The 12,698-nt window shown below is 34.4% G+C and overlaps 1 protein-coding gene across 1 annotated transcript; it reads left to right on the top strand.

Annotated features, from left to right (window-relative positions):
• Positions 1 to 3,895: 3,895 nt before the first annotated feature.
• LOC143625577 (uncharacterized) lies at positions 3,896 to 5,019 on the top strand. The gene is made up of 2 exons (XM_077095877.1): positions 3,896 to 4,156; positions 4,357 to 5,019. The coding sequence occupies exons 1-2, from the start codon at positions 3,896 to 3,898 to the stop codon at positions 5,017 to 5,019; spliced, it is 924 nt and encodes a 307-aa protein (XP_076951992.1).
• The last annotated feature ends 7,679 nt before the right edge of the window (positions 5,020 to 12,698 follow it).

Raw genomic sequence — 12,698 nt, 5'->3', positions numbered from 1 at the left:
GCGGGAGTGGTGGTGTCGGTGGATTTGTTGGTGGGAGTGGCAGTGGTGGGGCGACGATGAATATGATGCAGGAAAATGATGAGAATTTGGATGAGCCAACATTTAGTTTGGGACTTACTCAAGTTGGTGAAGGGAATTCGCTGAAGACACCAACCACGACAACAACACGGGCGATTGAAGATAAACAAGAGATGGACAGTGATACTGAGCACATTCCCCTCGGTGTGTTGTCAAGAAGGCTGCAGAAAAAGGTAAAGGTATCGCAATGGAGAAAAGAGAAAAACGTCAGAGCTACCGAATTAGATCGCCGTATAGGAAAAGGCCAGTGGACATTAAGAGTAAAGAAGACAAATCTGAAACACTGATGTGGAGATGCATACATGTGACTGGTGGTCCTGAAACGTAATTTTTTTGTTGCAATTCATATTCTGTTATAATGTTGTCGTTATTGGTTCTAAACAAGTTGTGTGTATGTGCAGGGAAGCCATTTTTGTTACTGATGAAGGTGTGACAGGGTGTAGAGGTGCGTTTTAGTCAATGCAGCCCAACATGGTGATAAGTAGCAACGTCATCACATGTTTCTCCCTGGTAATGAATGAGGGGGAGGCGAATAGGAGCGACTCGTCACTGTATCGGTTATTCCTTGGACCCATCGAGCTTGTAAGTAGTGATTGTGTTATCGAATCATATAGGCTGAATTATTTTAATACTTAAAATTTTTGGTGTGCTGGTAAACAATGTTAATGGACATTGCATGTGATAGATAGATGGGAAGCGATTGGGGACATAGTTTTTATGGGCACGTTAGTTAAAGAGGCATAGTGTCTGGTCGAAAATGTTGTGACGGTAGTTTGGTGTGTCTAGTATATAGTTGGAGTTGTTGCAGGGTACATACAGGCTTCGTGAGAGCTATGTTTATCGATATTGTGTGGCAGGCATTAGTAGTATAACCTTATTATTAACTGGTTATGTTTTATTTACAGAAGGGTAGCATGATCAGATTTGAAGGTGTGACGTTCACAACGGGTGTTGGGATGATCAGGGAGAGTGTTAGGTGTGCAGTGAAGAACGATGCGAATAAGCTAAAAATAAGACCATATGAGATGTTTTTTATACCTATTGTGTCCGGTGACCACAGTTATTTGGTGTGCTTTGATGTGAAAAATTTAGCTATTGATGTGTTAGATAGTGTTGACAAGTCAGCAACCAAATGCCGGTCGAAAGCAGATAAGAAGTTGGATGAACAGTATGTTGGTGTATGCACGCGTACCGTCGTGAAACTGGTTAGTATGTTTTCATTTGTATACTTGTTTTGATTATTTTTTTTATTGCTCGACGGTAGAGTTCCAAGTTGTAAGTTAAATAATTGGTGTTGGATGCATATGGAGTTTTTTGTGAATTATTTGACAATTGTCGATCATCCAAAAGCAAGTCCAATGGAGGGGGTAGAACCAAGATGGTTGAAGTTAAAGTGTATGATAAAGGGTTATGAGGAGTCCGGGTTGTTTATGATGAGGCATATGGAGACGTACATGGGTGGAGTTAACTGCGGATGCGGGCTAGGTGAAGGTACGCTAAGGTCTAAAAAGGTGTTGCTCGGCTTAAGGGTAAAGTACACAGCCAAGATATTGCTAGCTTCCATAAACAAGCATAATGGGAGTATCGATGAAGCGGTGATGAACGACGAAAGTTTGGCAACCTAAAGGGTAGTACCTAAGTTAAATGGTTATATGTTTTTTTGCTTTTATGTTTTATGGTTTTATGTGTTTGGAACTTTTTGGTAAGACAGTTGAACTATGTTTTGTTTTGGCAACATAAACGGATGTGATGTGATGTCTAGTCGTTTGTGATGTTTCAGCCGTTTACCAAGGCTGGATTGTATGCTTGGTTAATGTAATCGAATTTAAGTATCCTTTTAAAGTTATTGTTAGTAACAATTTTATGTTATGTCCAATGTAGTTGATAAGTGGTGAAAATATTTTGCGTGTATGGTTTGTATTTCCTAGCATTAGATTAATTGGGTTATGATGTTGTTTCCTAGTCGTACCGGTTATTGTTAATGTGTTTGTCATTAGAAGGATACATGCCAAAATCTAATGGATATAACGGACAGATGGAATAACGAATTTGATGTAGGTAGTCCAAAAGTGGTTAAATCTTGAGCATTTGTTGTGTGTTTAACAAAATTGAATGTGTATAACATGGGGAGCATCGGTATGAAAAAATTAAGTTGGCATGAATGTGTAGGCACCGACGGTACGTAAACAGATACTTTTAAGACATCCAATAAATCCTTAGTCATGGTTTAGTGACAACACACCAAGTGACAAATCTCAAATAGCAAGTTGTGTGAAATAATCCGTACTAGTAAAACTAATTTTACGAGTGTTGTGAACTTGGATGTGTGGTCATGTTTAAGAAGCCGTCCATGAGCGTGATTTATAATACAAAACCTACAGAAACACCACCCAAACATATGTCCCTACATTATAAGCCACGTGCACAAGTGTTAGTGGTTACCTGCTCCCCGATTTTAGCGTCAACACCATTACAAGTAAAGCGTGTTAGATACATGGCAAACGTGTGTAGGAAGCAAATGTGTGTAGATTCGCGTGCTTACCTGGTCGGACCACATGCATCGATACACAGGCATGGAATCAAGTTCTTTTGAAATTCCATTGAGATCGGCCATGAAGCGTACAAAAAAATATACAGGTGTATGTTGGTAGATGTCGGTGTATATGCGTACGAACGTGAACATTATTATATGGGCGTGCACACCCACGGATGTAAGTTCAATGTGAATGCGAATGTGCGTATGCAACAGTGTTAACACGCCCAGCCAATAGTATGTATACCTATGTTTGTCAGAGTTACGTGTGCACGTTCGTGAACACGTGTCTTTGTATGTGCATACAAGCAGCTGTACTGTATGTCATGTGAAAGCATATTTTGGCGCCTACGGCTGAAGTGGCCGTATGTACTAGAAGAGTTAAACATACAGTGTGACTTACATGGGTACATACGTTTAAAAGAGAAAACATAAAGTTTTAAAATAGTGGTTGATCAGTTAAAGAGTAGTAAGTATACGGGTACACACATCTAATTGCTAAAGGGATGTATGTACACATGGTTTAACACGCTGATCCTTGATTCTAACATTCATGCTGAACAACCGGTGTTCATGAACCGACTGGTGTTCATGGTGAACAGCAGTGCGTATCGAGACACAAACGTATGTAAGTTAACAAGATTTTGCGAGAGGCAAATGGCTATGTACATCGTATGTACAAACAGATTACGCATGAACGGACTTCGTACACAAGGACTGTTAATAAAGAAGTTTTAAAAAAAGCTATCATTTAATAAAGAAAAAGGATAAAGACAAAGGTTGTGGTACATAAAATATAAAAGGAAAAAAATAACACCTATTAGCAACTATATAATGTTGTTACATTTTCGGATACATTCAATGCCCAATTTTGTTTCATTATTTTCTACTTACAAATTTATGTTAGCATCATTTTATTAACCTGGTACGGTGAGTACCGCATCAAACATATTACTGAATTGATTTTTTTTAAAGTTGAAGGGCGAGATGCAGGTTAATGAAGAAATCAGATGTCGTGTTAATAAGCTGGTTTGGAATGTATTCATCAAGCCTGAGACGTTTGAGTCCAGATGGCATCAATTGATTGACGATTTCAACTTAAGCGAAAACAAATGGTTAAAAGACATGTTTGCTATTATGGATCGTTGGGTACCCGTTTAATTTAGAGAGTTGCCAATGTGTTGTTTGATGAAGACTACATCTCGGTGTGCGAGTTCAAATTCACAATTCAAAGTATATTCGAGCCATGGAAACAACCTTGTTCAATTCATGAACTGTTTCGAAATGGCTTTGAATGCTCAGCGACATGTGCAACGCGAACTACAGAATGATACCACAACAAAGAGACCGCCAATAGAGACCCGTTTGCCAATTGAGCGCCATGATTCCTATGTCTACACTATAACAATTTTCAAAGAGGTTCAGAAAGAGATTAAAAAGGGACTTTATCACTGTGCACATTCTTGTCTTGAGACAAATGACGGACTAAACATCCACTACATCCATCACAAAGACAAACGGAATGGTTTCGTTGGTGAATTTAAGGTTCTTATTTTATCACGAGAACAACAATCTTTATGCTTATCATTTTCCTAATTCAATGTCGTTACCTACTCACCCTTTATTATAATGTATTTTTGCAGGTGTTTCACAATCCCAATGATGACACGTTTTCATGTTCCTGCAAGGGTTTCACTCGTATTGGTTACCTGTGTAGACACATCTTCAAAGTCTTCCAAATCTAGCTAATAGATGAAATCCCTAAAACGTACATCCCCAAACGGTGGAGGAGTGACGTCCTACCATCGTCACTTTTCAAGATTGAATCAAGATACGGTGCCCCGGTTGATGAAAGGTCTAAACTAAGGCAACAGTTTTTGTCTTTGGCCAATCATTGTGCGGACCGGGCACGTGGTAACATAGACTTTCTTCAAACCTTGGTCGTCCAAATGCAACAAATGAAGAATAACATATGGGACAAAATTCCTATAGAACCGTCCTATAATAGCAATACTGCCATAATCGAAGATTTGGTTGGATATAAAATACCCGAAAAAGTCACAATAACTCCACCGACAAAGATTAGAAATAAGGGTTCTAGTTCTCACAAGCGCACGATAGGTCCTGGGGAGAAGGAAAAAAGAAAAAGCAAGAAACCAAAAAGGTTCTGCAAAAAATGTAACAAACATGTTCACGGCCACGACTCACGTAACCATGAGAAAATTATGCTACTAAAAGAAAAAAGACGAAAAGAGAGGGAGCAAAGGCGAAAAGACAGGGACCAAAAGAGAAAAGAAAAGGTTGCAATGATGGAGAAACAGGGGAGGGAATATGTGGAAAGTGACGAGACCGTTGACACATCTGAAACGGACTCATCTGGCGATTCTGATGACAACAATGACACCTAATCGAGTTCTGACGAATGAAAGTTTTTTTGTGCGTACTGAATAAAAATCAACCAAAGGGTAGATACAGTGATGAATTAAAAAAATGTAATGTTAGGATGCAGTCAACCCATCGGTCCAAAAAACTGAATCTGACCATTCTAATGAAACGCATATACGTACCTTAACCGGTATTTTATTTGTGACGTGCCGCATGCAAAGTCTATGTGTAGATTCAGTCAAAACAGTGGAAACTGCTTGTTTCATAGCTACGTCCTGATCTGTCAACACCAAACGCGGCTGCTTGCCATGAGATGTTACAAAAGCATTTAGTAACCACTTATAAGAGTCAATTGTCTCATTATATATCAAGCCAGCACCAAAAGTAACACATTTCTTATGGCAATCAAGGCTCGTGAATGGAACAAAAATCATATTATGGCTGCACTAACAAAAAACTCGATTAATAAAACAATAACAAAGGATGTTAATAATAAACGTTATACGACGATCAGTACCAGTTGGTATTGTATGTAGCGTCGAAAGCTAAAACTTCACCAAACATATTGGTAGTTGCATCTTGATATGCCATCAGACCAAAATATTGACGATAGCACACCATCAACAGCTTTATATTCGAAAAAAAAATCCTCCAAATGACTCATGTTGTGGTTAAACCTATCCACAATCATTTGTGCATCCGCATCAGTAATAACAACCCTTACATTGCGAGCATGGTTCTTAAAGTCGGTCTTTGATCCCGCTACCAAGTGTTGGCCACCCTTCAAAGATGATTGCACACGGTGAGCAACGGTTGGACCGAAACCCGTAGTTTGAAGACAATGTATGAATTTCTTCTCAGAAAACTGTAGTTGTCTTCTTCCTCTAGTTAGATCCATATTAAAATCATCGACAAGTCCATGATTGTGAGCCTCTGAAAAATTATATATCTCGAACCCCACAGAGCTTGATGGAACTTTAAGTCTAATACATGCATTGCAAAAAGTAACCTTGATATTAATGTTGCAGCGCTTAAAAGACGATGATGAGGTTTCCAAGGTATCCACGTCTTTACAGCGTGGGCTACCGGCTTTGCTGCAAACAATGTACTTATGAAAAAAAACCAGCTTTAGCAGCGTAAGCCTTGTACATATTAAAAGCATCATCCCAATATTTAAAACGTAGTCCGACATAAGGTTTCTCAGCAGCTGGAACATCTGGAATCCATTGTTTGGTCCCATCAGCTGTGTAGCAATAGTTAGGATGCACGTATTGCACCTCTTCTGCATTTTAAATTAATTAAAAATCTAATTAAAAACAAATAAATGAAGGATGATAACAAACATTACATTAAAGAAGCTCGGGAAACTTTTTACATTATTAAGTCTAACCTTCATGGTTCATACCCTGTTGAAAACTAGACTGGCTGAATATTGTCTCGTTAGTTACGGGAACTATGGTTTGTAGATCAAGAACCTCTTTCGATGTAGTTTCTTGGACCACGGGTTGTTTATCTGTGACCACAGATTCATCCTTAGGAGCATGAGTAGTTGCTTTTAACATACGAGTAAACACGTGTAAAAATAATTATACACAAACAAAATAGCAAGAAAAAAAAGTAAGCTACTTTAGCAAAAAGAAATGAAAGTACAAGATACAAGTCTACATATATACAGACAAACAAAGAAATATATATGCATGCATACCGAGATATAAAACGATGACTGACATGAATACAAAAACACATACACACATACGTATGCACATATACACATACACACAATACAGAACATAAACAAATGGACATACATACATCAAAGATGGACATAAAGGGACCAATGGACATACATGATAGAGATAAGCAAACGTACACAAAATACATAACATACACAAACATCGTCCCATACATGAAAGCATACAGATAACCGAACAGACCTACGTACATAATGACATACAAACCTACATCCAAATATTAGAATCGAAATACACACATAAAAACCGATTCTTTATGGATTCAATCATGCCACCATATCACTACGACGGAAAAACAAGATACATGTCTACATATATACAGACACACAAAGAAATAAATATGCATACATACCGACAAATATAACGATGACTGACATGAATACGACCACACATACACACACACGTATGCACATATACACATACACACAATACAAAAAATAAAGAAATGGACATACGTACATCAAAGATGGACATAAAGGGACCAATGGACATACATAATATAGATAAGCAAAGCTACACAAAATACAGAACATACACAAACATTGTCCCATACATGAAAACATACAGATAACCGAACAGACCTATGTACATAATGACATACAAACCTACATCGGATCATAAGAATCGACATACACACATAAAAACCGATCCTTTATGGATTCAATCATGCCACCATATCGCTACGATGGAAAATTAATACAACAAACTACCATTGATTTTTAAAGATAATAAGATGAATATGTCTACAATCGTGATAACATACACTGCTAGGTAACTTACTGTCATAATCATCAGACAATAGGCTGCTTGACTGACCAACATGTGTATTTGATCCAATTTCCATAGCACCTATTAATAGATCAAATTAGAGAGAAACAGGGCAAATGAACATTTGAAAATAAGATGAACACTTATAACAAAATATTACTTACGTGTTTGTGTAATGTGAAGATAATAATGAAGATGTGGGGATGATAAGTTAAGGAAAACCAATATTTTATACTGATAGTCATACATTTATGGTTGTATATTCAACCAATGATTTGTATGCATTAATGAATTAATCTTTGACAAATAATAACAAAATATCAACCCTAACATTAAAAAGATATCAGATTAAATTTTTAGTAATTGAAAATCATTACAAAACTTCACCATTAGGTTCAGTAACAATAAACAGTCTCGACATTTATTTAATCAAAGCCTACAAGATTAAATTATCATGCTAGACATAATTAGGAAACACAATGAATGATTAAACTGAAATTGATAGAAATAAGTTGAGATAAACCTCATGTTGCTGATAGAGAATATATGTATCATCGTCCGGACGTTCGATCGAAATGACCTTGATTTAGGGCGGAATAATATATGGCATAACAGTCTCTTGGTGAATCTCATAATTGAAATTGGAATCATCGTTAACTATAAATCTGTACTCGAAATCGAAACGATCTTGATTTAGGATTTTATGTAGCTATTGACAGGGATTAAGTTTTTGATAGGACGATGGATTTAGATCGGAGGGTTAAGGAATATAATAAATAATTATATTAAATATATTAATTATTATAAGTTACCATTAATAGAATTAGGATAAATTGACCAAAATAACCTTAAATAAAAATAAATCAAATTGGTTAATATTACTTCTCGCACTTCTCGCTGCAAATTTACTTTTGAAAAGATCCTATACATATATATATATATATAAAACTTATTTTAAAATCATTATTATCATTTCTATCCTTATTATTAATAATATTATTATAAGATTTAATATCAATTCATTTTTCTAAAAACCGAACCCTTGATTTAAAACCCGTCTTGTTTCTTTTATTATTGGTTTAGTTATTTAAAAGCCCAATAAAATAATAATATTTTATTTTAAATTATCAATTAAGTACGAGTCCCTAATCATTAACAAATTAACCGGTAATCCGATTTACAACTGAACCTCATCGTTCTTTATTTCCAATATAGCTTCATCATGGTTTCAAGTTCATTAATATATTACATTATTTATTTTTAGCTAAGGTGTTTATCGTTTTAAGTCGGATTCGTTCGTTCTTTTCACAAGCTTTCTATATGTACATCATTAATTAGTTCTCAATTCATCAATCAGGTGATTACTTTCATACCCCTTTTTCCATCTTTCGTTTTGGGTGACATTTCATACCTATCAAACTAAATGCTTTATTTACTTGAATCTTAAACCCACAAACGTGATTGTATACTTTACTTAAATAATTGTTCGATTTGGTGTTCTATGCTTACATGCTTATTTGCCTATGTGTTTATCGCTTTTGGATGGTGGAACTATAAATCCTAGACCATTTGGCAACCCCTCATGGCAAGGTGTCGTTAACGTAATGCAATTAACGATAACTATTAAATCATAGACTACTTGGCAACCCCTCGTAGCTAGGTGGTGCTAATGTGTTTAGCAACTGTCTATTAAATCCTAAACTATTTGGCAACCCCTTATAGTTGGGTGTCGCTAACTTGTTAGCGATAACTATTTTATCCAAGTTTATAACTATTATTTATTGTTTGTATACTAGTTTTGTGGCTTTTCTTACTATATACTTATATGCTCAAACTTATGAATTGCTCACCAACATTTGTGTTGATAAACTTTATTTTATGAAATGTTACAGGTTTGACTTTTGTTGACTCGAGGACTTGATAAATACGTTACCAATACTATTAGGATATTAGTAAAACGAATAATAAAATTGTTACTTGTATTCAACTTGTTTGTGTGGACGGGATGTGTTGTTTATTGATTCGTTGAAATAAAATGAGTTGAATAAATATTGTCACTTTAAATAGTGTCTTGTGTATTTGGGCAACCAGTTGCACCCCGGCATGTTCCGCCGCCTTTGGTCGGGGTGTGACACATTGGTATCAGAGCCACAAGACTATAGGATATGTGGTTAGACGTAACGACCTAGTATAGTCTTTACTTTAGGGTCCTTATACGTGTTGCCTATACGTGTTTACTCTACTTAATTGTTCAATACACTTGTTTATTTATATACTTATTTATTTCATTAAATTGTATATATACACAAATACTCGAAACTACTAAGGTATCCTTACCTTAATTTGTTTAATTTTATATTTACTCATGCATGCACGTTCATAATAATGTAAGGTATCCTTATCTTACCGCGAAAACACTAGTTTTTATTGTGTTTTATGGATCACGAGCTTAACTTGGATCCCGTTGTTTCAAATCTCCTTAAAGATTGTCTCATATGAGATGACCACTTTAAGTAGTCGAATGCGAGCGTTCCGGCCGCCTTCCAAATGTTGGAGTTGAAAACATAAAAGCCTCGGTGGTATGTGGACTAGTGTTTTGACATCCCGTTGTATCTCGATGTATTGCCTTTGTCATTATCGTTATTTGAGTCTAAAACATGAAAAAGACGCGGTGATACGTGCACATGTTTAGACTCCAACATGGTATTTTTGTAAAAAGGTTTTTAGTGTCGGAATGTCAAGTCATGGTGGTTCATGCACGATTTTTCCGCCTTTAAATCTTAAAACTTTATTTGTACATTTCAATAACTTAAACCATTTTCCCTTTATTCTGTTATAAATCCTTATCACAAGTCTTCATTTATAAAGGTAATTTTAAATTGTGAATAATTCTTTTATATCTCGATTTTATGTAGTACAGTTTTACGCCAATTTTCTCATTTTGTTTTCACAACGATTTTATTTATATAAATTTCATCCATTGCGACCTCTTCGATAAATATATGTATATATACACATTTTCGATCTATTCACTATGATTTTTAATATGCCATCTATTTTCATTAAGACTATTTATAAATAAAATTCTCATTTTATAAATTTCATCATATTAAAAATATTTCATGACAAATGTTACTTTGAATTTTCAAGTAAATCTTCTATTGTATAAACTTTAAATTTTCTTTAAAGTCCTTGTACATAAAAAAAGAAAAAAAAAATCGTATAAAATTTCATTTTTATAACTATTCCGTTTATTTTGAACGATTCTTTCACAATATTAATTATTTAAACTTTTCACGACGTTTTAATTATATTACATAATATCCATGGTAGAATTCTTATTACCTAAAATCTATTTTACAACAACTTTCATTATGCATTTTTGCTTCATTATAAATTTTCACCAATAAAACTTGCATCTTATGATACAACTCGTTTTAAATTTCTTATGGTAGTTCGCTTTGATTTTTCAAGAAAATTCGCAAACTTATAGTTTGTAACTTTCTTGAAATCCTCACGCAAAACTTCATAGAAAATTTACTTTAAAGACAAAAATGGTTGCTCGTGATATCTCGATGTAAAATGCCGGTCATTTTATGTTATCATGATATTTTCGTCACACGATATTAAGTGACGAACTTGGTAAAAAAAAAATTTTATTTCGCAACTTTATATTCCTAAAACGACACTCATTATTCAATGGTTGATAACTCATAACAAATTTTGACACTCAATTTACGTATTTTAAATTTCCTCACAAAAGTAAATAAATAATAAATTATTTTAACCTTTATAAAAAAAAGAAAATTTGTGTGATTCACACGCTCGGATCTCAAAAATTTTATTTATATATTACAATATATATTTATATATATTAACTTGAAATTTTAATAATCAAAATTTTAATAGATATTTCAAACATTATTTATAAATTATGATACTTTCAATTAATACTTATTACTAGTCAAAAAATCTCTCTATACACAACCACAAGTTCCCAAACACCCGCATCCCGTCTCAAACTACCACCTTAAATCAAACAACCCTTCCATTTCAAAAGTTTTCTGAGCACTCAAATCTTTCCTCAATATGAACGAAACCTAAACATCCAAAAGTATACCCTCACCAATTCAAAACCCTTCGACCCATACTATGTCGAGTCACAAACCATATCGCCACATCATTCCCATCTAACCAAAGAGTTTGATATTAAAATAGTAACCCAAGCACTCCTTACCAAATACATGTATAAACCGAATCTCAACCCAAACTAGTCAAGATCAAATTATCCAACTTATCAACTTAACCCGAGCTCAAATAAGCAAAAACCTCACCTAATAGCCCAACCATTACTCATACAAATCATCTAAGCCTAACCCACTCAAACGACCTAAACTCAACAAACCTCATCAATCCAACTCATGAAAACCAACTACGCAAGCCAACCAAAACATACTCACTCTTCACCAAATTTCCAAACCATTCACCATCCGAAGCCTAAAACCTCTCCATACACATGCAAGCTTCGCTTTACCCTTAAATTTTTTTATTATATATATATGTATACCTACATACAACTAGTGTACTTATAACAACCTCATGTGTTCAAATAATCATTTTTAAATTATAAACTCTATATATATATATATATATATATATATATATATATATATATGGTACGGTCATGACAACAAAATTTTTATTATGAGGATTTGTATTCAAAGATTATTAAACGATTATATGTATGATTTCAAAGCTTTAAATATTGTCACCTAAGGTGATAAACCTCTTAATAACTTTATAAATACGAGGTTTCATTTTGAATGATGAATGCGGGATTTATTTAGTAATAAATTACCACCTTTACCATATTGTATAAACTCAATGATAATGGCTTTGCAAATCTTTTGAGACGCGCTTATAAATATTTTATATTGTTACACAAATTTTTGCTCAATAACGATTTACGCGAACTATTATTTCTTATTATCGCAAGCATTATTTTATAAATATTTTTTTATCACAACCGCTTTATGTATACAAATTTCTTTAACAAATTGGACTTACAAGATTTACACTTGATAATGATCAAAATGTTTCTCTAGCTACGCGATATCGCGATATATTGATATAATTATATTCATTTTATTGGAAACAATAAAACGGCGTTACTTAAGACCTCA

Source organism: Bidens hawaiensis, unplaced genomic scaffold, assembly GCF_021521415.1.
Source record: "Bidens hawaiensis isolate Kalapana, Puna unplaced genomic scaffold, B.hawaiensis_p1.1 tig00004124_1, whole genome shotgun sequence".
Lineage (NCBI taxonomy): Eukaryota > Viridiplantae > Streptophyta > Magnoliopsida > Asterales > Asteraceae > Bidens > Bidens hawaiensis.
This window is presented reverse-complemented; position numbering and strand designations above follow the sequence as displayed.